General features: G+C 38.0%; 1 protein-coding gene across 2 annotated transcripts in view; it reads right to left on the bottom strand.

Annotated features, from left to right (window-relative positions):
• Il1rap (interleukin 1 receptor accessory protein) overlaps positions 1–25,286 on the bottom strand; it is a 132,973-nt gene that overhangs the window by 81,660 nt on the left and 26,027 nt on the right. For both annotated transcript variants that reach the window (XM_071615194.1, XM_071615195.1), the window contains exon 2: positions 9,356–9,420. In XM_071615194.1, coding sequence (XP_071471295.1) covers positions 9,356–9,419 — 64 coding nt within the window. In that variant the 5' untranslated portion in view covers position 9,420. The remainder of the gene's footprint in view (positions 1–9,355; positions 9,421–25,286) is intronic.

Raw genomic sequence — 25,286 nt, 5'->3', positions numbered from 1 at the left:
GCATTTTTAGACTGCAAAGAATTTTCTAGAACTGTACACTGTTGGAGACCAAAAACATCTCAGAGCCACATGTAAACATCATTTACTGCATCCCTTAACACATGGAAAGAGGAACAGAATCTGAAGTAGTTGGCTAAAGAGAAACAGCCAAGAAGTTTCAGATAGTATCTGAGTTAGCCACATGGAAACCAAATGAATATACCAAAGCAATCTTGTGGCACACTGAGGTTACCAGCCTCCCACTCCACATAAAGCCACTGCATCTGTACTGAGCCAGCTGCCCTGCACCCATCTGCAAACTTGTTCTTATTTAGAAGTGTTGTCCTTTAGGGAAATGTTTATAAGCATGGAAAGATATCTATATAATAATCTGAATATATACCTTTGAAATACAATGTAGGGATTTCAGGAAGCCTGGTACAAATCAATTTGGAACAGTATTTGCATAATCAAAAAGTACATCTTATGTTCACTTTTGCTAATTGGTTGGGTATTTCTTTTCAAATATGTATTTCTTCTGTCATCAATTTTGGACATGCAGCCGGTTGGTCAGCATATTTCAAAAACAAAGAGTTTTAAATACAAAGAATTCAGTTATCAGTGTGGTATATTTAAAATAGCATGCATTTTATTTGCTGGTACATGGATGGAGTTGGAGAAGATAATGCTACGTGAAGTTAGACAATTCCAAAAAAAACAAATGCCAAATGTTTTCTCTGATATAAGGTGACTGACTCATAGTGGGGTAGGGAGGGGGAGCATGGGAGGAATAGATGAACTCTAGATAGGGCAGAGGGACAGGAGGGGAAGGAAGGGGGCAGGGGTTAGCAATGATGGTGGAATGTGATGGACATCATTATCCAAAGCACATCTATGAAGACATGAATTGATGTGAACATACTTTATATACAACCAGAGATATGAAAAATTGTGCTCTATATGTGTAATAAGAATTGTAATGTATTCTGCTGTCATGTATTTAAAAAACAAAATCAATTAAAAAAATAAAAACAAATAAATAAATAAAATACCATGCACCTTAAAAACCAAAGAGTAATACAAGTTTTTACCCCTTACTAGCTGTAGTGAGTTTGTGCAAGTTAATTTACTTTTCTGAATGTGGAGCTCCTCATCAGTAAACATAGAAGAAAAAATTTCTCTATCTTATGGGACTGTTTAGTAATTTATATAATATTATACAAATATACTCCCATATTTAATTAATATTATTTCCTTCACTCTCCTTTCTTTCTTTCTATTGCATGTGTGCACATGCGCACGTTCACACACACAAACACATACACTATGGCTATTTACAGACAATTAAAATGTAAGAGATTTAAAGCCATGTTTAGTTTAACATGATCTTCCTTAACTGATTAAAAATATCGATATCATATAATGCTTCATGGTTATTATTGCAGTCATCAGTTATAACTGCAGTGTAGGTGAAATGAAGAATCATTTTTAATAACAGAATATTTAGAGTAATAAAGGTGAGATAAGTAAGACTTTGCTTTAACAAAGCAATCAGGAACAAAGAACATTGTCTTCACTTTTTTCTTGAAAGCCCCCTTAGCATTCCGTTAGCATTACATACATGGGAGGGAGTGATTCCTCCTACACTTCCATTTACTAATTACTCTATTCAAAAATTTCATGATTTCAATTATTCTCCAAAGCTGTATCCTTCTTCTAGATCTGAATATAAGCTGAGTTTGTGCTAAGCCTCAAGCAATACATTACAACTAGCAAAGACATTTCACAGCTCAACATCAGTTGCAAATAACAGATTTTTTTTCTGTCTTGGAATTTATGAACATGCAAAAGGGGATCCAGATTCCGACCATCTCCTCTTCCTTCATTATTGTAAAAGCAATGTGGACTTCCAAGCCTCCACCACAGCTGCTCCACACTTTCCTCAGAATACAAATATTCTTGCTTTCCCAAGCCTTATCCCTGGAGATGGTGATGGCTTTTATAATTGGAGGTGCATTACATATAAGGAAACTTCTATTATATTTAAGGTTTATATTTCTTCTTATTATTTTAATATACTAAGAAGGAAGAAAATAATAAAACTTAAAAAAAAAAAAAAAAAACTCTGAAAAAAACCCAACTGTCCAAAAAGGAAACCATTCAATGATCCAATGCAAATCTCAGGACAAAGGAGAGGATATTTAAGTGTAGTATCCAAAAAGAAAAAAAGAAGCTCTTTTAATCTGAAAAGAGTGTAGTAGGCTGTCTACAAATCCAGCCAATCCCTCACTGCATTCTAAAGTGTGTCTGTATCACTATTCTTATCCTTTGTATTTCTATTTCTCTTTTTCTCACTGTATTTCTCTGTCTCTCCTTCCTCCCTTTTCATTCTCCTTTATCTTGAGTGGAGAGTGAAAAATGCTGAAAAGTTACTTAAATTCCATCTCTGAGTGCCAGAACATGTTGCATACGAGAAAATCCATTTTCCTTAGAAGACCAAATAAATCAAAATAGCCCAAAGAAAATTAGAAAATATATAGATAAAATTAATGTTTTCTCTCTGACAATCAAAAACCAGTTCATTAATCAACTTCTGGGACAGTCTGAAGTCCCAGAGAATCTATAGGATAGATCTTTCAGGTGAACTCATCCACATCCATTTATACCTTGTGGGTCACTGCATCTAAACATCAAACAAGTCTGTGATGAACAATTAAAAGTTTCTCCAAGTTAAAAAAAAAAAAAAAGACAAACAAAACAGTACCAAGTAATGGTCCATTTGGGTTCTACTTGAGAACAATAATTTGAATATCGTATTTGCTTTGAAACATAATAAGGTTCTATATTTCAAATATAATTGTATCTGTTATGCAAGTGTAATAAAAAACACACTATAGTTAATTAATAAAGGTCAATATCTACATAGAAAAGTCATTAGTGACTAATAGATAACACTTGTTTTCTGCTTCCTTTCTCGAATATCTGTCTAAAAATATCTGTCTAAAGGAACAGGCTCTAGAGTTTCCACTGAGGATGCATAGTTAGGCAAATACTTTCTCCTGGTCCACCTTGTGGGTATGGCATGGCAAACCTAAACCTTGAAAAGACCACAACATTCTATATAATATACTCAGGGGGGAAATGCAAACATAACAAAATGCACACTCCTGTCTTTCTCAAAGAACTCTTCCAAAAATAAGAATGTATCTTAGAAGGAAAAAAAAAATAACAAAATAAAGCTAGACCCTTAAATTATTTTTATTCCAAGACCTACAAATATTGTAGGAAAATGATATTCACTTCTTAACAATATACTGCTTTATCACACATGTGTTTGGCTCCTATGGTAGAAGGAGAAACAAAATTCAAGAAAACAACAGAACACAGACAAGTTGAGATCACTGAAGGTGTGATTATTTTCTCTCTCTCCTCTCATGTTCTAGCCATCTTGTATTTTTTCAATCTTTCTACTGCCTCTAAAATGGGGAAGGACAACAGAAGGCAATTCTGTACCTGAGTTTTTATAGATTTGGATGGCAAGTAGGTGGAGTTGTTGACTGAGGTTCCCAGAGTTTTTGTAAAGTGTATCCATTTTCTCTCTGTCTCTCAGAACTAAATGAGAAACAGCAGCACCCACTAGATTAAAGGGCAATCATCATGTTTTATCTTGGGTGGGACTATATCTTGTTTCCTAAAGTAGTTAATCAGCTAAGCAAGAAAAGAAAACAGTGGAATCAAAATGGGCAAGAATGGGCCTGGGTGGTGAATCACTCCTAAGGTGAAGATCTGATTCTACAGGGCTCACTTCAGTAGGGCAGAAAAACATGTTCTGGAAGAGGAAAGGGAAAATAGTAGAAAAGGAAGGTGATTCAAAGGGCAAAATAAATTCCTATGAACTAAGCCTTGCTACCTACAGCCATTATGCACTCATGGGTTCCCTGAAAATTTCTAGTTTCCCTTAACTAACAAGGCCACATGAAGGAAGAATCAGGTCATTTTTCCAATCATGGAATTATCACTGTGTTACAAGAAGCTGTTTATTTGCAGAGTCAGCGTCAGACCAATAAATTAGGGTCCTCAAATCGCTTTTCAATCAGGCTACATAATACTCACCCTTGGGAAGCACAAGTAACCCAAAAATAAACATCAAGAGTGTTTCAAAATATAAATACAGCTTGGAGGGGAAATAAAAAAGCAATGGTGAGAGGCTGAGATCTGCCCCCAAGAAGCAGCATTTAAAGGACAACAGGGTGAAATTCTGTGACTCCAATGACCTTTAGGCCTAAGAATAAAATGAAATGGTATTCTTCATACATTCTTCAAATGTTTGCACTAAATTGCATAGAAATGACGAGTGTTCAGTATGACCAACCATGGGCGACAGAGACAGGACTGAATGTCACAAGCACGTCTGAGTGTGGAGTTTTTCAAAAGCACATTCAAATAAAATGAGGCCATTGAGGCTGGCAACAAATTGAATTCCTAACAAAAGCTGAAAGGACCATTACGTAGCATTAAAGACATGATACGTCCTTGCAGAAATAAGATAGAATTTGGGGTTGGGGAGTGGAAGCACTCTAGCCAACTATATTTAAATACATTAAACACAATGATTGTCTTTTTCTGAATGGATTCCTGTGCTCCACAATCTGTTCCCAACCTCTCATTCCAGCTTGGCTTGGTTTCGAATAGCCTTTACACTATCCTTTCCGTTACCCTGTACTATTCTCTTCCCAAATAAGAAATGCATTTCCTCCAAGGAAAGGGCACTTATTCATTGATGGAGAAGGCTTCCTCACTACCTCTTGAAACAATTATTAACGTCTCTGCTCTCTCATGGCATCCCACTGGCCATTTATTCTATATCCTTTTTCTCAAATTTTAATGTAGGACTTTTTAAAAAAACAAGAACCTCCCCGTTTTCACCCTAGATTCTGGAAAATAGAATGTTCAAATGCATTAACTTTAGAAGGTAATAAAATCATTGTTGTTAAAATTGTCCTTAGAAGCCATTTAGCTGAGGAATAAGAAGGGTGTACCTCATGGGTGTCTATAAGGCATAATCTTCCTTAATGAAAACAAGCTTGAATTAGTTGGGGTCTGCTGCTGTTGTTGGTTAGTTGGTTGGCTGGTTTGGTTTATAGGTCAGAACATAGTGACAAAAAGTGATGAAATGATTTTTTTAAATGTCATTAAACAGCCTGTGCAGTAAAACAACAATCAGAACTTAATATGGTAAATTACTAGCATAACTCAGTGTCTTTACTAATTTGTTTATTTTGTATTGTTTAATTCATGCCCAATAAATCAATAGATCATCTCCACTCTCTTCAAATTTCATAAAAACATTACGGAAGGGAAATCAAAGGATTTTACTTTCAATAGCAGAAACAAGGCAATGTGATATCAAGGAAAGAGCCCTGCTTCTGAGGTCAAGGCAGCCTTCAAAACCAGCTCTATCAGACATGTTATCATGAGCATCATGTGCTTAAGCTATCTCCCTGGCTCTTCATTTTCTAAACTATAAAACAGCCCCTTTACCCCAATGAGAATATTTTGGAGTTTAACCCTGCAGTTAGCATATAGTTAACTGTTGACTTTGAAATAAAAAGCTATATTCAAAGATCCGTAGGTACATTCATATTTTGAGGAAATAATGCAGTGCATATTCTTTCTTATATGATCTGCACAGCAAATGTTTTTTGTTGAGGCAATATCTTTCAAGTTCACCATACAGGATATGGTGTCACTTTCACTGTCTCCCCCATTTTGGAATCAACGGTTCCACGTCTTTATTTCTAGTCTGAAGGCAGCTTTAACAGTTTACGTTTCTAACATGCAGCTAATAGGAAACATACCAAGGAGAAATGTGTGGTGACTCCAGAGTTTCCTTTTTAATTGTTGCAAATGGAAACTTCTTTGAGTTTAATAGTGGAAGTACTAAATACTATAAAAAGCAAAAATGAGAATACTGAGGTTTGAAATTAGGATTGTCATGATTTTCCTTCCGAAGAAAAGGTCTTGAAACTGTAAAGACACTCCTTGTCTAGGCAGCACAGAAAACCATTACTGAGTAATTCTTCAACAATTAGCAAAATGATTACTTGTGACTCCTTCAAAATGATTACCTGTAATTCTATGGATCATGACTTCTTTCTAAATTATTTACATTATGCCAGGGCCTCAAAGAAGCATATCTAGTAAGAATAATATGGGTCTTGGGAACTGAGAAACTAGTTGAAGTCTCAATTATGCTAAGTTATTACCTGTGTGACTTTGGGCAGTTCACTTAGCCATTTTGATTCTAAGTTTTCTTATCCAAAAAAGGGGAGTTTAATAGCCACAGCCACCTGATAATCTAGGTGTGAGAACCAAATGACATTGAACAGGTAAAATGCAAACTGCTTTTTAAACAAAGGGAACCTTATTATTATTACTCTACTACATTATAATTATATATCATTTTTATAATTATCTATGATTTAATTCCTTAAAAGGAAATAATGATGATTTTTTTTTAAAAAAATTATTATTTGCTTTTGTCACTACCTGAGATATCAATGTTGCAAACCCACCCCTGGAGGGTAAGAAATCATAGTTCTGCTACCAGAAGACCATATCTGGAAGTCAGAATGCCGTGCCTCACTGCATACCACTAAACCATGAAGTTGTTATGGTTCCTTTTTTAAAATTGGAAACTTCTCTTTAAAGGGAGATTCCATAGACAGTCCCCAAACAACAGATAAGATTCTTAATAATCCCATATGCATGTAGAGTGCTTTGAGGTTTTCAGACTCTCTCACTTTTTGCTCCTTTTAAAAACTGATGCTTCCATTAAGATAAGCACAGAGAGCCTCATTGAAGACCAGCAGGTCAGCCAGCATCTCCATCATAAAAAGCGATACCTTCGCACACAGAGAACTTGGTTGATCCCTCAAGATGCGCAATGGTCCCTTTCCTCCTCACAGTCAGTTGCCCCTTTTATTTTTGTCAACAATGCTTCCTTTTGACTCCTTTCCCTCCGACTAGGAAGTGCGGCCCTGAGGCAGACACAATACACCTCTTCATGAGGAAGGCAAATGAGTAAGTGCCAGATGGGCCGAGGGGATTACAGCATGTTTCCTGCTCCCATGGTGACTCAATGGGGCTGGAATGAGAACTCATCTTATTCAAGAAGTCAGCTTCCCCTGGCAGAAGTATGAGTCACAGTTCCTGGGTAGAGAGCTCCTTTACCAATGGCATTTGGGGAAGGGACACTCCTTGGATGGATTACAGTAAAGGTCATTCAAAAAAGCAGCTCTGTTCCACTGAGGAGGAACCAGCTCTCAAGAACTTCAGAATTCTTTGATCTTTCAACAAGAGAGACATGGTCACCTCTCCTTTTCCTTAAAGGTGAAGCAGAACATGGAACCACAATGAATTACTAGTATGGATTTAAACATTTCTAGTATAAAGCTAGCCAGTTTGAGGGGGTATTAAAAAGAGGGAGATATGGAGGAACACTTATTCATCAATTTAACATGTATGTATTGAGCACCTACTATGTCTCTGTGTGTCATTCATCATACCAAATGTTTGGAGATCAAACAGATGGACAAATCTGTGCCCTCGGGTAGCTAAAACCAAGAGAAGGAAGGAATGATGAAGAGAGGGAGGGAAGGAAGAAAGAAGAGGAGAACAGGTATTTAGGGAGAAAAAAGAGTGGGGAGGAGGAGCAGAAGGAGGACAGGTAGGAGAAGAAGAGAGAAGAGTTAATGTCATTCAGGAAATAATATCTGGTATGAAGAAAATGAAAGACAGGAGAGGAATAAAAAGTGATTGGCAGGGTTGTTTCAGTTGAAATGGACAAGAATGGAAGGAATGTGAGTAGTTAACATTGAAACAGAACTAAATCAAACAAGAGCAAATTAACAGTGGGGGTTATAGTCAACATATTTATTTATTATTTATAATTATTATTTTTTTATTAGTTGTTCAAAACATTACAAAGCTCTTGACATATCATATTTAAAAATCAGGACTCATGGAGTCAGTCACAATCAAATGAGAAACACAAACAAGTAGGAGAAATGCTGTGATTCTAGTATACACCATCTATATAGCAGTATATCTCAATGAATATCATCCCTTGTTAAAATATATCCTTTCCTCTGTGAAGTCCCAAAGGGCCAACAAGTTTAGAAGTTATCTCTACTTTCAGCTCTGTCCTAGTTATTACCCCGCCTTTAGAGCTATTTTTGGTTTCTAATACAATGCTTTAAGTGGCATAGAAAACTGAAATGCACCCAGCAAGGATGATCAGGTTGGTAGGAGGGCTCAAATCCATGCCACGTGAAGCAGTGTTGAAGTTATATATTGCAGAACACTGGGGTCCTAATTATATAATCGCTGATTCAATATTTCTGAAGCCTTCTCACATAGAATAAGAGTTAAAGCAAAGATATTCAAAGTATAGTCCATGGTATTCAGGAGAAAAAAATTATACATGGGAATCTTTTTTTTCAAATGAGGATCCCCACATTCCTTGTATTAAATTTAAAGAAACATTGCATTAACTATTTTCTGTTTCAATCATACAGCTGAACTGAAAACATGTATGATAATGACAAAGAAAAATTTCTGTTTGTACTAAAAACTTTCTAAAACTGCAATCAATCCAAAAATACAATGGGTGATCACTAGTTAGAAGTACCAGGGGATGATTCTGAACAGCAATGCTGGAAATGAGAGGAGATGGCAAAACATGCACTTTCTAATATCAAGGCCCTTCCAACTCTGAATTCATATGATCCGGGTTGATAATGGCTCCTCATTTATTCAAACTCAGTAAAGGTCTTGGCTGGCTCCTCTTACAAAGTAACCTCCCAGGAAAGAATGAGCCTATAGACAAGTCCTTTTTTTTTTTTTCCTATAAAGAAGTATTACAGCAGAAACTCATCATTGGTTTTTGATTTGGTTTCTGATTTTTGGTTTGGTGTCTGGTTTGTTTTTAGGGTCTTAGTTATCTATTAACCACTGAGGCCTTCCTCACTGCAGGGTCAAGCTTGAGAAATAGACAGTGCTACCATCACTGCCATTTGTTTTCCCATTGGTCCTAGGGTAAGGGAAACGAAGCAGTCTTCTAATTGTCTTGAAGGTGATAAAAATGTCCTCTATCTATACTCAGTGGACCACATTACCAAAGGGTCCTGTGTCCATGAACACTAGAGACATCAATGATTCCTCCTACAAGTCTGTCAAACCTATGACTCTGTGCTACCACAGAAGATAATGGACAGAAACATTATTTTCTTTTAAATTAGTCTTCAGAAAGAGTGGATACATTGCCCTGAACATGACTTAAACTTCAATTGATTGTCCAAAGTCATTCACTTACCTGAGGCATCAACCTGCAGGATCCCATAGAAGCAGAGACTCATTACACACCACCGAAGTCCCATCCTGTCAAGATAGACACAAAGGTAAGGCAGAGCATTTGCTACTCTCCAGTGCTTAAACAGTAAAAACTAGATCGTAGGAATACTGATCATAGAGTGAGAGCTGCTAGGAAAGTTTTATAATACCAACAGGTTTAGTTGTTAGAGTCTACCAATTATAGGGGTTTTATTTTGTCATTTATTATTTAACCTCCAAAATACATATACATAAGGAAACCCAGACAAGTCAAAGTTACATAACCAAGATCTTTTGGCTAGAAATAGGTGGCACTGTGATCAAACACTAGCTATCAGGTTCCAGAACTCTCTCTTAATCATAAAACTATAACTGCCTGCAATATATATATATTCATCTGGATATTTGACCAGGAGTCACATTTCTGGCAGAGAGATTTGATCTTCCTACCCTTTTCTGAGGTCCTTTGATCTTCCTACCCTTTTCTGAGGTCCTTTGGTCTATTCCAGTGGAGAATATTTTAGGATCCAGGTACTTTTCCTTCTTAGTGATGAATGGAAAATCTAGAAGTCCTGGATGCAGACTTAGTCTGTCGTCCACCACAATCTGAAATTATATTAAGGGGAAATATATAAACTCCTTGCCCTGCTGCTCTTACTCTTCTCACTGGAAGAGACAGATGATGAGGCAGGAGTCCAATTTCTGTGATCTCTAGCCTTCCTACTGATAACCAGCTAAAGCTGCCAACAAGCAGAAACCCTGCCCTTGCATTTGGTTGTGTGATCTTTAATGCAGAAGACCTAGAGATTTAACAACTCTGGAAGGAATTTATTTTCCTCCTACCCTAGATATGTCTGACCACTGGTAAATCCTCTGTAGGTTTATAAACCCTGAAACCTGGAGATGACTCAGAAATTCCCTGCTCAAGACCTCTGCTATCTGTTTTGAAGAAAACAGCCATACAAAGATGCTTACAGAGGTCTTGGTAACTTGTCCAGATCATGTTTCTGGAGAGTGACAGAAAGGGAATTTATACCCACATCAGGCTGACAGCTGTTATCTCAAAGAACCTATGATGCAGTTGGGCATGGTACACAAGCCTGTAATCCCAGCTGCACAGGAGGCTGAGGCAGGAGGATCACAAGTTCAAGCCCAGCCTCAGCAACTTAGCAAGACCCTGTCTCAGAGGAAAAAAAATAAAAAGGTCTAGGAATGTAGGGATATAGCTCAGTGGTACAGTGTCCTTGGCTTTAATTATCAGTAACAACAACAAAAAAGTCTATACTCCAAGTTTCACAACCAAAGGGACCTACCATCCTAATACAGCCAAAGAGGTATTCAATAAATAGCATGATCTAGACCATCAATTAAATGGGCCACTTTTAAGAATATTACATAGAAAGATAAGGCATAAACTGGTACTGCCAAGCAGTCCAAGGTATGGTCATCCTAAAGGACAATGTAAGCTTCCAACCCATGTCACCTGTCTTAGTCACACATCAGCAAAAATCTGTGGGTCATATCATGCTTCCTTCTCTAGCCTAGTCATACACAAATTACAAAGGGTTTATTATAACACAAGCAGCTCTTTTACTGAGATTAAATGTATCTTTCTTCTCCAAACCACTCCTTTCCAATATTTACACCATTACTTTGTGGAAATCTACTGTTCCCTATTAGTTAATGATTTATTCAATAAACATGTATCAAGGGCTAGGGATGTAGCTCACTGGTAAAGCACCTGCCTAACATACACAAGGCATGGGCGCTTCCAAAAACAAAAACAAAAAACAAACAAACAAAAAAATAACCAAAAAAAAAAAAAAAAAAAACCAGTAAGGCAGTAAAGAGCATTTTCTGTTTACAATTTACTATAAACTAACTGCAGGGGCCTCTAGCAAGCAAGATATAGAGCCTTTTCTAAAGGCACTTCTCTGCAGAATAAACTCCATTCAAACCACTTCAGTGTCATCAACTGTGTATAAAACACACACATGCACAGGCACTTAGGAAAGGCAGAGACTTATCAGACAGAAGTTACAGCACTAGGCAGAGTCTAGCAAGGACTTAAACTGTGTACAAAAAGTAACTGCACTACAAAATAGAAATTGGTAAAAATAGAGAGGATACAATAAATGTTATTGAAGATTAGCAAGGAAAGTGATGACTGCAGCTGAAGCAGGCACTGACTGAACACAAGAGGTTCTTTCTGACTGAACAAGAACTGGTTTGGCTGGTAATAATTGAGAGAGAAAGTGTGGTAAAAAAGAAACTCTTGGTGGAGATAATCTTCAAAGTTAATGAAAATATGAGACAAAAATAGGAAACAGACTATAAATAGCCCAGTTTGGCTCAAGTACAAGATATTAGAAAAGAACTATAGAAGAATTTTCTGGAAAGGAGAGAGCTTTAGAATCAGAACATGGCAATGCCATGAAGAGAAGACTGAAGACTTGGGATTTAACTTAAATAGAAAATAGGGAATCATTAATATTTTCTGATTAGAGGAGTGATATAATCATCAAGTTGTGCCTTATGGAGGTCACTCTGTTAGGCATGTATTGGATGGACTGCCACTAAATTCTGTCTTGAAATCATCTTGGGTCCTGAGGCTGTCACAGTAATTGCTATCCTCTTAGCTTTGTGTCATCTACAAACTCGATCAGCATGCTACCTATGTCCTTATCCAAGTCATTAATAAAAGTAATTAATAATTCTGCATTAATCCTTGTCAGCAAGAGCAACTATACACTTCATTGGAGATTCTGGGCACAAGTAATTTCAGCCCTACTACTTGGCTATACTGAAACCATCTGGCCTTCTTAACTGCTTTGGCTTATTTTAAAAACCCATGCACACCTCTAGATTTTCCCAATTTGCTTGTTTATAAGCTGCTGAACTCCTAAAGCAATACTTAGAAGACATTCTAATTAGTGTGATTGAGGACCTTAATTGATATTCCCAAGAGTAACTGGACTACGCCAGAGGCAGCAGAGAGGTCACCAAGGTAAAGCTAATCCGAAGGTAACCTATGTGCAAACACAAATCTAGGATGAGTCCTTCCCTGTGATGAATTAAAACAAAGCACAATGAAAAGAAATGTGATTGAAGGGGCTAGTTTTGACAGACTTAAGGTACCAAGGTTAGCAGGAGGCGGTTGGCTGCTCTGAAACTCCTTGGAGAACACTGGTTCATTTAAAATCATCTTGCATTCAACCTTGGAATTTTATTATTGTAAACAGTAATACAATTTTGGTTGTTTCTTAGGGTAAGGAGGTGTTGGGTCAAAAATGGAAAAACTGTCAGAAAACAAAGGAACCTGCCTAATCATGCAACGGCTCCCTGTATCTGAACTATAGCTGAGCTTTAGATTATTGTTTTGGGCCCCATCAGATCTTGCTCTTCAGATATCTGGAATCTACATATAATGAATTCCCAGCTAGGTTTTTCTGTGTTATTCATTTTATATACTGTATGAACATTTCTATATGTCCCACCTTATGTATTAGTACTTCTCTCACATTTAATGACATCATTTTCTAATATATCAACTTAGATGCCTAGATCATGTAGCAAATATGTATTTAGTTCTGTACAATCAAGAAAAAAAAAGTTAACGAAGATTTATTAACATGTGCTCAGCACTGTAATATCTGTCCCTGTATGTGGAATTTTCTAAGGTCTGCATTCTCTAGCTTGATAAACTTCAGGACCTCTTTATCTCGGAATCACCCTGACTATTGGATTCCCTGGTCATAATAGCAGGTGATGAGCTGAAACTAGGTTTACTGCCCCAAGGCTGGTGTTGCTTTGGGTCACCATTTGTCAGTATTTCTTCTCCACAGTGGCACTCCACCAGTCCATAGGACTGAATTTATCCCAGTTTCCCAATTTCATGTATAGCTCCATATTCATACAGTCTGCTCAAGGCTTAGAACTTCCACCTGGTAGTTGTCAGTTCTCCTTCCCAGAAACTTCATATTGTACCCTGTAAAGTCTTGTTCTAAGCTGAAGTTATGGTTTGCATCTAGAATGTCTCCCAATGTCTCATGTGTCCTGAGATGGGCTTTTGGGGAGTGATTGGATCATGAGGGCTCTGACCTCACCAATGGAAAAATCCACTGAGGGCTCCATGAACTACTGAGAGATGAGACCCAGTTGGAGAAAATAGTTCATTGGGATGCACCTTGAAAGAATTTATCTTGGCCCTAATCCTTTCCTCTCTGCTTCCTGGCAGTCATGAGCTGAGAAACTCTCACTAGGCCCTCTGACATCATGTTCTGCCTCACCTCAGGCTCAAAACAATGGAGGCAGATGACCATGAACTGAGATGTCTGAAACTATGAGCCAAAACAAACCTCACCTCCTCCCAGTTGTTTCTGTCAGGATTTTTAGTCACAGTGATGAAAAGCTGACTGACACAACCAGATAAACCTCCTGTAACCATGACACTGCTATTACTTGCTTCGTTTCTGCCATGGTTGACAGATGCCCTTGGCTATCATCTGCCCAGTGAAAAACCTGGTCATTAACATGAGGGCATGAACTATAGATGGCCATCCCCATGTGGGGTCAACCCTGCTACCAAATCACTTGCCAGAGTCCTGCTGACCTCATCCATATTTTTTTCCTTTTCCCTTCTCTAATTTACTGACAAAGTTTGAGTAGGTTTTGGATTGGTACAACCTTCAAAATGTGACAATCATACCTTTGAAGGACACAATGAGCTATTAATTATACTATTTTACAGAAAAGGAAATAACATTTATTCAGAAATCAGGATTATTTTAATCATCAAACTCTTACCTAGTTAATTTTTTTAAAGAGAGAAAGACAGAATTTTTTAATATTTATTTTTTAGTTTTTGGTGGACACAACATCTTTATTTTATTTTTATGTTGTGCTGAGAATCGAACCCAGCGACCTGCCCATGCCAGGCGAGCGCGCTACCGCTTGAGCCACATCCCCAGCCCTAGTTCATAATTTTTTAATCATAAGAGAATCCTTGTGAAGGCTATTTCAAAATCTAATATTTATCAGTAAACAAGTTTTAGCTAAGGGACATAGAATCTCTAATTCTGGGTAAAATGAAGGAAACATATTCTAATCTGCCTTTCTCAGGGAATGCAGCAACATTTTAGGGACTCTAAAAAGCAAATAACAGCATGTTCTTTTTAAGTATACAGAGGACATTCACCAAGATGGGTCATATCGTGTACCATAAATCAAACCATAACAAATTGAAAGTAATTGAGAATATATTCTCTTATCTATAGAATTAAACAAGACATCCAAAACAAAAAGTCTCCAAACACTTCAGAATTTAAAAATATACTTCTAAATAATTCAGACATTTAAGAGAAAATCCCAAGGAAAATTAGATAATATTTTGAATTTGAACAAAAATTAAAATACTGCATACCCAATATGTACCTATGGGATAACTATTGAATTAAAGAACTTTAAAGACGTTGATGTAGATGATCTAATCTTCCCCCGCAAAAAAAGCAGGGAAAAATAAACCAAGCAAGCAAAATGCAAGAAACCATAATAAGTAAAGATCAAAAAATATTAAAATAGGAAAACATGGGTTATTTAAAAGGAACAATAAAATTGATATACCACTAGAAGATACTCATCATGAATAATAGAAATGAAAGAGGTAATATGACAACTGATCACAGAGGCATTAAAAGTGTAATAAATCTTTCTATAAAGTCTAGTTACATAATTCCACAACTTAGATAAAATAGTTACATAAATTCCACAACTTAGATAAAATAATCCAATATGTTGAAACCAATAAACTACCAAAACTTGAAAAAAAAAAAGAAAAGAAAAAGAAAAAGAAATAGACCACCTGAATAGACCTATAACTATTAGAGAAATTGAAATATTTCATAATTCATCTGTAGAGCATCCAGAAAGGAACACAACCTTGCTGACGCCTAGAATTTTTAGCCTTGTAAAACCCTAAGTAGAGAACTAGCTAAATCACATTCTGCTTGGCCTTCTGACTCACAGGAACTGTAGTAATACATATATTCTTTTAAAGTAACTTTTCTAGTAATCTGTAACAGTTGTAACAGAAAATAATACAAGAGATCAACCACATGATATACCATATTCATGAATTGAAAGACTCAACATTGAGAAGATGTCAATTTTCCCCAAACTGACATGTACAGATTTAGTTAATTCCAATCAAAAGATATTTTTAGATACCGATGAGCTAATTCTAATACTTATATGGAAGGATAAAGACCCTACAATATTGAAACAATTTTAAAAGAAGAATAGAGTTGAAGGAAACATAATATAAAGAGCCCAATTTTAAAATGTTCAGTCATGAAGAGATAATTTACGAAAAAGGATATGCAGAACATAAACATGTGAGAAGATGTTCAAAATCACTAACCATTAGGGAAATGTGAATTAAAATCACAATGGGATACCATTACACACGTTTCAGAATAAATTTTTAAAAAATATTGAAAATACCAAGAGCTGAAGAGAATGCAAAGCACCTGGAACTCCCATACTGGTAGAATATATAATAGTACAGACTCTCTGGAAAACAGTGGCTGTTTTTGTATAAAATTAAACATCATCTTGCCATAGAGCCAGCAATCTCACTCCTAAGTATTTCTCCCAAGAGAAATAAAAACTATGTTCACACCAAAACGCTCTACATGAATATTTTAGTAGCTCTACTATTAATGGCCTCAAACTGGAAACAACTCAAATGTCATTCACCAGGTGAATGGATCAACAAACTTTGGTGCATCCAATAAAACAGAATATTATTCAGCAGCCTTGAACAATGATCTTTATGTATTGTTATTGATAAACGCTTTGGATGAGCCTCAGAGGCACGTCAACCTACATTATCTACTGTATCATTCCATTTAAATGACACTCTCGAAAAGGCAGACCATGGTGGTCAGGATGGCAGATGAGACTGACTACAGAAAAGCACAGAGGAACTGTTGAGGGACACAAAACAGTTCTGTATCCTGACTGTGGCAGTAGTTACATGATTCAACACACAAGAGAAAATTCATACAGCTCTACTGTAAAAAAAAGTTCACTTTTATTGTATGCTGATTAAAAATATATATTTAAGTGGAATCATTTTTCTTTTTAAAAAACTGAACAAATGATTTTTGAGCCCTTTTAGGCACTTAAAATAAATGAAGGCTGTTTTAACCTAAATATGGTTTCTATTTTCAACGTTCACTTTCAAAATAACAGTCTTGTCATTAAGCACTGAATGTTCCAGAAAAGTCCAGCAATAGACACACAGGGAGAGATCAGTGAACTGCCTCAACTTTTGGCTTACCAAGCCAGTGCTGCTAACCTTTACTGATAGAACAGCAGAGCCAAAGTTCACACCAGAAAATATAAGCACACTCCTCTTAGGTATTGCCTTCCCCCATAGCTTCAAAGTGCTCAGAACTCTGAGAGAACAGATATAACATAATATACCACCTGCCATCTTTGGAAGCTTGGAATAGAATGTGAGCAGATTGATTTCCTTTTGTTCTTTGGTATTTTGAATAGCAACATGCTCTCAGGGGTGAGGGAAGAAATATCACCATGAAGTCCTGTGTCTCATGGGGAGAATAGAACTGTGTTTTCAGAGAGGGAGGTGAAAGAGCAATTTATAAAGAGCACTGAGTTGGAGCTCTATGTTTGATTGCATGATCTTGGACATCCTGAGAAGAGAGGTGAGGCAAATGCAGTGACCACTTAGGAAGAGCTCTAACCTGTTCACTCCTCATGACCAATGTAAGACTGACAGGCTAGGGATTCATGGGAACTTCTAAATGAGTTCAGGAGTGGGTGGAAAAGTTGAAGATGAATGTTCCTGTATAGGGACACTTGAGGCTAGGGAATGATAAGAATTAATACTACCTCACCATTTGTTGTGAGGAATATTCTTGGAAATTCTGGTGGAATTAGCATGGTCAGGATCATAAATACTATCAATAAATATTATTTTCAAAGACAAGCTCAAGCAGCTTGGTCCACATTTACAATGGACCACTGTGATAATGGTCATATTTGCCATATCCTACTCTTGCATGTACTGGGTCCAGGTTTAGTGCTGTTTCCAAAATATTTAAAAAGGAGCACTACTCAAAAGTTAAGTCTGGGCTCTATTACATCCAGAAAAGCCAAGATTATAATGATAGGCTCTATGATGAAGCCTGACCTTCTGGCCCTCAAATCCTCATTTTTAAAAGTACAGTAAGACCTTTGGCTTTCCTATCTCATAGAGTGAATATAGAAGATCAAATGATGTTCCCAACATGTGAAGAGAGGCTCTGCAAGTATAAAGGCTATATTAATACAAAGTGTTAAAATTTGGTTATTATGAAATAAGTTTGATTTTTTTGTTTTGCTTAAATTTGAAAGAAGCAAATGGAACAGAGATCTAAAGTCAAAAAGGCAGTATTTTGTAACTTACTGAATTCAGATTAGAAAATGGATTACCTTTGCAGACATTGACAGGGAGGAATAAAAGTGAAGCTTGTGGGGTCTGATAATGTTCTGATTCTTTGAGGATGGTTACCTAATGATGTCTTTGTTAAACAAAATCAATAAGTTGTACAGTTATTTATGTATTTTACTGTTAATGTGTTTCTATAAAATATATAGGACAGTTTTTGCTTATTTAAAATTAAGGGGTGCTTAGAACAATAGGAAGCCCAGAGCAGTGGTGCACACCTGTAATCCCAGCAGCTCAGGAGCCTGAGGCAGGAGGATCGCAAGTTCAAAGCCAGCCTCAGCAAAAGCAAGGCGCTAAGCAACTTAGTGAGACCCTGTCTCTAAATAAAATACAAAATAGGGCTGGAGATATGGCTCAGAGGTTGAGTGCCCCTGAGTTCAATCCCTGGTACCCAAAATAATAATAATACAGTAAAAAACTTACAGAAGGTACAGAATACACAGACACACACACACACACACACACACACACACTCACACACATACATCTTCCCTTTTAAACCAAAAAAACCAATTAAGTCCTACACATACCCGTGACATGAAAAGAAATTATCCCCAAAACCTCTAGGGCTGGAGGAAGGAAAACTGATGTTGAGAGGTTCTAATATTCCTCCTGTTTCACTCAGCAAATATTCATATAGCTCTGAAAACAAACAGGAAGAAGAAGATAGAAACCATCCCTAACCTCATGGAGGTTGTAAGCCCACCCCCAAGAGAGCTGTGCTGCAGAGCAGGGACTGCAAAGCACATGAGCGCCGCCCGAGAGGAGGAAGCAACTCACTTGGGCCATGCAGTGTCATCTGAAGTTCAAGTAGGAAATCTGCAGTAATTACAACCACCACAGACACAAAAGAGTCATATCACCTTATGGACCAAGATCCGGTCACCTCCAGGTTATTGAATTAATTACTTTTCTAGCATAGAAAAGCTTCTTGGTTTTCACTTCTTACATTTCATGTACCAACATGGTCACTAATAACCTCTCTAATTCAAAGGGATGGTCAGAAGATCACAGTCCTGTCTGTGAGGCTCGTAAGAGAAAGGCACATTCGTGGGCCTTTCTGTCAGGAAGGACAGAAGAAAAAATCCTGCAGCCAGGTTTCATAGATTTACCCATCAAGACTATACACTTTGGCTTCTCAGTCTACAGCATCAAGCTCCGTTCACACCAAGCAGTATCTACTGAGCCCCTAACCCTTCCACACTCTGGAATAGAAGCTGTGTACTATATTGAAATAAGTACCCTGTTCTTATAGTCAGGAATCTCACAACTTTGGAGCAAAGATACACATAAAATAAAAAAAGAGAGAGAAAAAAAAATCAGGAAAGTAAGTAGCCAAGTTCAATACAATCCCACTAAAATGTATGTTTAAAACCATTGTGTCCTGTAGTGAGCATTCTGCAGATGCTCACGGTCAAACCATAACAGGTCATCCAAACCTGTTATGCTTTGGACGTGAGGTGTCCCCCAAAAGCTGACTATGAAACAATGCAAGAAGGTTTAGAGGAGAAATTATTTGGTTGTAAAAGTCTTAACCTAATCAGTCAATTAATCCCCTGATAGGGATTAACTGAGTGGTAACTGAAGTGGTAGGGTAGTATGGCTGGAGGAGGTGGGAATCGGGGCATGGCCAGAGGGTATATATTTGTATTTGGCCAGTAGAGACTCTTTCTGCTTCCTGATCATCATGCGGGCTGGTTCTCTCTGCCAAACTCTTCCACCATGATGCTCAGCCTTACCTATGGCCCATGGGGAATGGAGCTGGGTGTATATAAACTGAGATCTCTGAAACAGTGAGCCCTTAAATAAACTTTTCCTCCTACAGTTCTTCTGGTAGGGTCTTTAAGTTATAGCAGAAAAAAAAAACTGACTAAAACACCCCCCACCAAAAAAAGAAATATGAGTCTAAAAAGTAATGTGTCTCATATCTCACAAAGAGTCACAATAAACACTGGCATTATAAAGGCTCAAGGTAATCTATCAAGTAAATATTGTGGTCAGCTTGGTTTAACAAAACATTAACCAAAGTTATTAGACCATGAACTCTTTTTTTTGGTACAATATAGCTATTCAGGTCCCACTGGATATAGACATTGAAAGTTCTCAACTGGAAAGGAAGAGCTCAAGACACATATCCCAGATAAATCCTCAGTCCAATAAGCAGCTGCGGGTTTTGCACTTGAGACTAAACTGGCTACCACTGAAAAGAAAATGAATCTATCTTTCCAAGCATCTCCTGCAAGCCCCACCTTCCCTCTGCAGCTTTTCCTGGTTCTCTCTTATCTTCCCTCTCCAAAAATAACTATCCTTTCTCTAAAAACTGTGAGCAGGTGTCTGTTCCTCTCCTAGATTCCTGAGAATATTCCGCCCTCGTCTGTTTTGTTTAGGTTCTGTCTTATCCACTCCCCACACACACATTCAGACCAGTACTCCAAGTGTATATCCACCGCACAGGGTCCAGTGCTGTTACACAGTAAACACATATAAATATAGGACAACTCCGGGTGGTAGGAGGAGCACAACACAATCAGCCTCTGATCCTGTTTCTATTGGTCATCTTGTTTAGCTGTGGTCTTGGATTATTTATGCAATCCCTCTCTATACTGGTATCTTCATCAATAAAGTAGGGATAACGAATTATCACCTCAAAGGATGCTGTGGGGTCACACTGAATGTTTATGAAAAGGCTTCATAAATGGTGACGTGTGATACAAATATGTGGTTTTACACACCTGTTCATAGGTACCTATTCACAAGTGGCTAAGGCAACCCTCAGAAAGAAGCTCCCCCTAGGCACTGATCTAAGCAGATGTCACCAAGAGTTCTGTGACTGTCACAAGATCCTGTATTCAGAAATCAAACATGAATGAATCTTGAAAGCCAAAGTCAGCTGTCCCTTCAGAGAGCACGCCTACCCTTGTAGCATCCCCCAATTCTACCAGAAAATAAGTGCCTTGCTAGAGCTCATTCATCAGACTAGAGCCAAACCTCCCCACCCCCTGGTTCAGGGGCTGGAAGCCCTAGGCCTCCCAGCTCTCAGGAACTCCCCACACTCTCTCACAAGAGAAAAGGTAGGATGAGCCCAGAACCCTAGTCCTGACTGCACCATTAACTGTCTGTGTGCCGTGGGCTGTGCACTTTATTGTCCTGTGCCTCAGTTTACATAACTACTTTTATTAGGAAGAGTTAAAGTCAAAAACTAAAGTAAAGCCTTTATGAAGGACTCAGCATATACCAAGCTGATAAAGAAAACACAGCACAGCCTCCTCATCCACACATTGCCAGTCCACAGGGGAAAGCAGTTTGTTTGGCATCCTCCCCATCCCCATCCCCAATCTTGTCCCTGGTGCAAAGGTAATATCACAAGTCTTCTGGGAATTTACATAAGCAAAATAATAATAATAATAACAACAACAACAACAATAATAAAAAAAAAAAGTCTTAAAGAAATTCCCATGCCTCTGTATCTAAAGTGTTAAAAGAAAATCCCCTTTTGAACTAACACTGAGGAGGTCTGTGTGAGTCTGTGTCCCTGTTGAGAAAATTCTATGGCTTCTTTCACCAATTTTTGGGCACCAGGATCATCCTGACAGATGGCAATGTGCACCCACCAGTCCCATAGTCTGGGCTGTGACCTCAGTCCACCAGTTACACTGGATGGAGGGAAGGGGTGGGGGACTCCAGTCATGGTTCTTTTTATATGCAGTTGGCATTTGGTGACTTTATGGCAAATAAAGTAAGACCCTGCAATCCATCTTACATAAGAATGAAAATGAGCTGGAATTTTATAGTGTTATTACCTACCAATCCATAAACCACTAAAGACTCAAGTGACCCTAATTTCAACAAGTATGCCTTATCTTCACCATACAGCTCCTTACAAAAAACACCGGCCTCCCTCTCAGAGAGGTGTTCAAGCAGTGCTTAATATGAGGTTTTAAAATGCTTTGACAGGCAAATTGAGCAGGAGGGCAGAACATGTACTAAAAAAAATACTGACAGATAACAAGGGGGGGCATTTTGCAGCTGCACTGTAAGCTTTTCAGGGCCATTTTTCCAGTCCAAGCTGATTAATCATAACTGAGTGCTACAACATGGAGTCCCTGTGCTGAATGCCACAGGATTATACAGATCTTACCCTGCCCAGGAATCTAGGAACTCACAACCTAGTAGGGATCTCCAACTTGGATATGGCTAATTATACCTTGTGAGCTCAAAATCCTATTCTTTTAGTTAAACATGCATTTGCTGAGTCTGCCACATACTTCCTATAGAATACTAGGCAAGTTACTGAATCTCTTTGTGCCTTACTTTTGTTACAGGACTGGGGTCTTGGGAAACTAAGGCAGCAAGAAGGCTCCTGCCCTGATTCTTGCTATCATATCAGAAAGCATCAGAGTATCAGGCATGAGTTTATTAGAAGGGATGGGAAAGGGGAAAGGGGAGATAATGGGTCCTCTTAGAGAGGAGACAGACACCGTGCCTCTCTATCATCCAGTTTTATTGGGGAATCCCAGGGAAGTTTCCAGAGTCCCATTCAGATCTACCTTTTGACTTTTGACTGACAGAAGGATGATATCAGATTTTCAAGTCCCCACTGCCATGACCACTCAAGAGCATTGTGGACCATGCTGACTGGTTCTAACTGGAAGCTGTTCTTACCGATTTTATGGATAGGGGGAATTATCCTTACCTCTCCTGAATTCTGGGACCTGGTCTGTGTACGTATCACAAAAGTCACCCCTTGAGGGTATCTTGTGTTCCACATATTTGCATTATTTGGAGACTACATTTCTCCTGCAGATAACAGGTAGTTTGCTGAGGAATATGACATAACCTGTCCCCTTGAGCCAGGCAGGGCTGCAGGTAAACTGCTTCTTGGAAAAGAAAGAATGCGGGGGTCAGCAAAACGGGCCCATTTTATGAAAATATTCCCTTAAGTTCATGTTTCCGCCATTCACATCTCTGTCCCTTATCATTATCTCCAACTACAAAATGGAGAGAATAATAATTCCTACTTCATACATTCATTGTACAGATTATATGTGTCAATATATTCAAAATACCTAAAAGAATATTTGCTATTATTTTTAAACTGTGCAGAGCACGTCATCTGTGTTTGCTCATGTTATTAAGTAACTGAATGGGATCAAACAACATGCTGTGCAGAAGAAATTACCTGCATTTTAAAAGGGTATGGGGGTGGGGGTGATGGGGTAAGGGAAAGGGTTTCCACCAAAGGGTAAGGGGTGGGAAGACTCCCTAGAGCTGCAGTGACAGCTGGACTCTGAAAACAGATAGTACTCTGAAATGCCCCCATGCATAAGGAAGACATTCAAAGCAAAATTAAAACACAAGCAAGCCATATTTTGTACCACTGATCCTAGAACAGAAAGAAAAACATATTAAAAAGTGCTAATTAGATGACTATCATCCTGTAGGTATTTAGTCCCTAAAACCACAGAGGAGGAACAGGAATTTTATTCTATCCATCATTTCAAGGACATGCATTCTCTGGAGCTTCTAATCACATCAACGCATGGTTCCCACACTCTGCACTGGGAAGTGGTACTACAGGAGTGAACAGGACATTATCCAAGCAATAGGGCCATGAAAAGTAAGTTAGATTATAATGATACAAACAATTCAAGAATGGAACCCATTCCCATTAGCAGAGAATATTTCTACAACACTTTACCATTCACAAAGTTTTCTTCGCACATATATACACTTAAACCTCTGAAGACTTCAGGAGTTTGGCATTTAATATCAATCCCAGTTTGCAGAAGTGGTGATTTCCCCAAAGTTCCATAGATAATAAATGGGGAAGCCTGTATTCAAACTCAAACACCTTGACACCAAATCTCTGGATCTTTCTTTTCACTGTATGTTCCCTCTCTCCTCTTGCTGTCAGTACTTTAAAAGCTGGTGTTAATGACAACAAGGCTCGGAAACATTATTTTCGACTGGAAGCTGAATGTCTATCTTCTGCTTAGCAAACAAGCTCAGCATTCATCATGTCCTGAGGAAAATCCCATGTTGCTTCATGCCATTGATCTGTAGCTGTCTCCAACAAAAGGACCTGAATGCCTGCCGTGGCCCTGGGAATTTTAAATAAGAAGTCAATGAGAGATGCTGGTAAGTGGTTCTGTAATTGTCTAGGGGCGGATAAAACCTTGGTGGAATAATAATCATATCAATATGCTGGCTACATGAATGATCCTGCAGTGAATTACAACAGTGTACTTCAACTCCAAAGCCTAGGGTGGCAGATCTGCATAATTAATCTCACTCTGCAATAACCCCACAGGGTCAGCAACATTGGCATTCTGCAGCTGAAATTAATGTCTTATTATTTCAGTGCCCTTTGGTGTTTCTTCAGATTCATGAAAATAATATCAGATGGAGCAGCTCTGTTGACACAGAAAGGTTTTAGAGGGTTTTGCCACATTATAAAAAAAAAAAAAATTTCATGTAAATCCTGGTAGGTAGAGGATGTATTTGATACATAGCTCTAATAAATACATCTACCAAATTCAAACCTCTTGATACATTCAAATTTTATTCTCAGATTAACTTGGACCCACCAAAGGCCACTTATTGATCCACATGATCCAGCTTGGGCTTCTACAGAATGACGCTGAGAAGTTATGTTTTGCTGTTTCAGTCTCATTTTAAAGAAACACCAGGTTATAGCAATTAGGTCATCTATTAAGTTAAAAAGTTATCATTTTTCTACAGGACTTCTCAGGTCCTTTTAGAATGCCAGAGCACACTATAAAACTAAATTACTTATGAATAATTTATAGTTGTCCTCAAACCTAACCAACTTTAGCAATTCTTTCGTATTATCTCCACGCATTAGGATCCTTGGCACAGTTTTGAAATGCTGACGGAAGTTCTTTCAGAAGAAGGAAGGTTTGGACTGTGGAAGCTATCCCAGCAATAGCCCAAGCTTTGCGAAATTCCTGTAAAGTTCTCTTGTGGTGTGTCATCTTCCTAGTTGAGGTGGTTTTATAGTAAGGGTCATGAATTCTTAACTGGGAAAAAAAAAGTGGGAAATTCAAATCAATTTTCTAATTTGTTAATGCATTCCTATGGCCAGCTGATGGAGAAACTGTGGCATAATGACTAGCTAAAATGAGTCATAAGACACGCTGGCTGGTGGATTTCACTATAATGCTGTGCTCCACCAGCATAGCTAATTGGAGGTGATTACACTTCTTCTAGCATTTCGGATACTTAAGCACTAATGACAAATCTGAATGTAAAGACACCATCAAAAAAGAGTCACAAAACAGAGGGTAGCCTTTATTCCTCCAATTACAAAAGGAGTCAGCACACGAGGGGATCTGTCCAATAACCCCTTCACCTTCATGACCTTATGTCTGCTAAATAA

This window comes from Marmota flaviventris, chromosome 8, assembly GCF_047511675.1.
Source record: "Marmota flaviventris isolate mMarFla1 chromosome 8, mMarFla1.hap1, whole genome shotgun sequence".
Lineage (NCBI taxonomy): Eukaryota > Metazoa > Chordata > Mammalia > Rodentia > Sciuridae > Marmota > Marmota flaviventris.
This window is presented reverse-complemented; position numbering and strand designations above follow the sequence as displayed.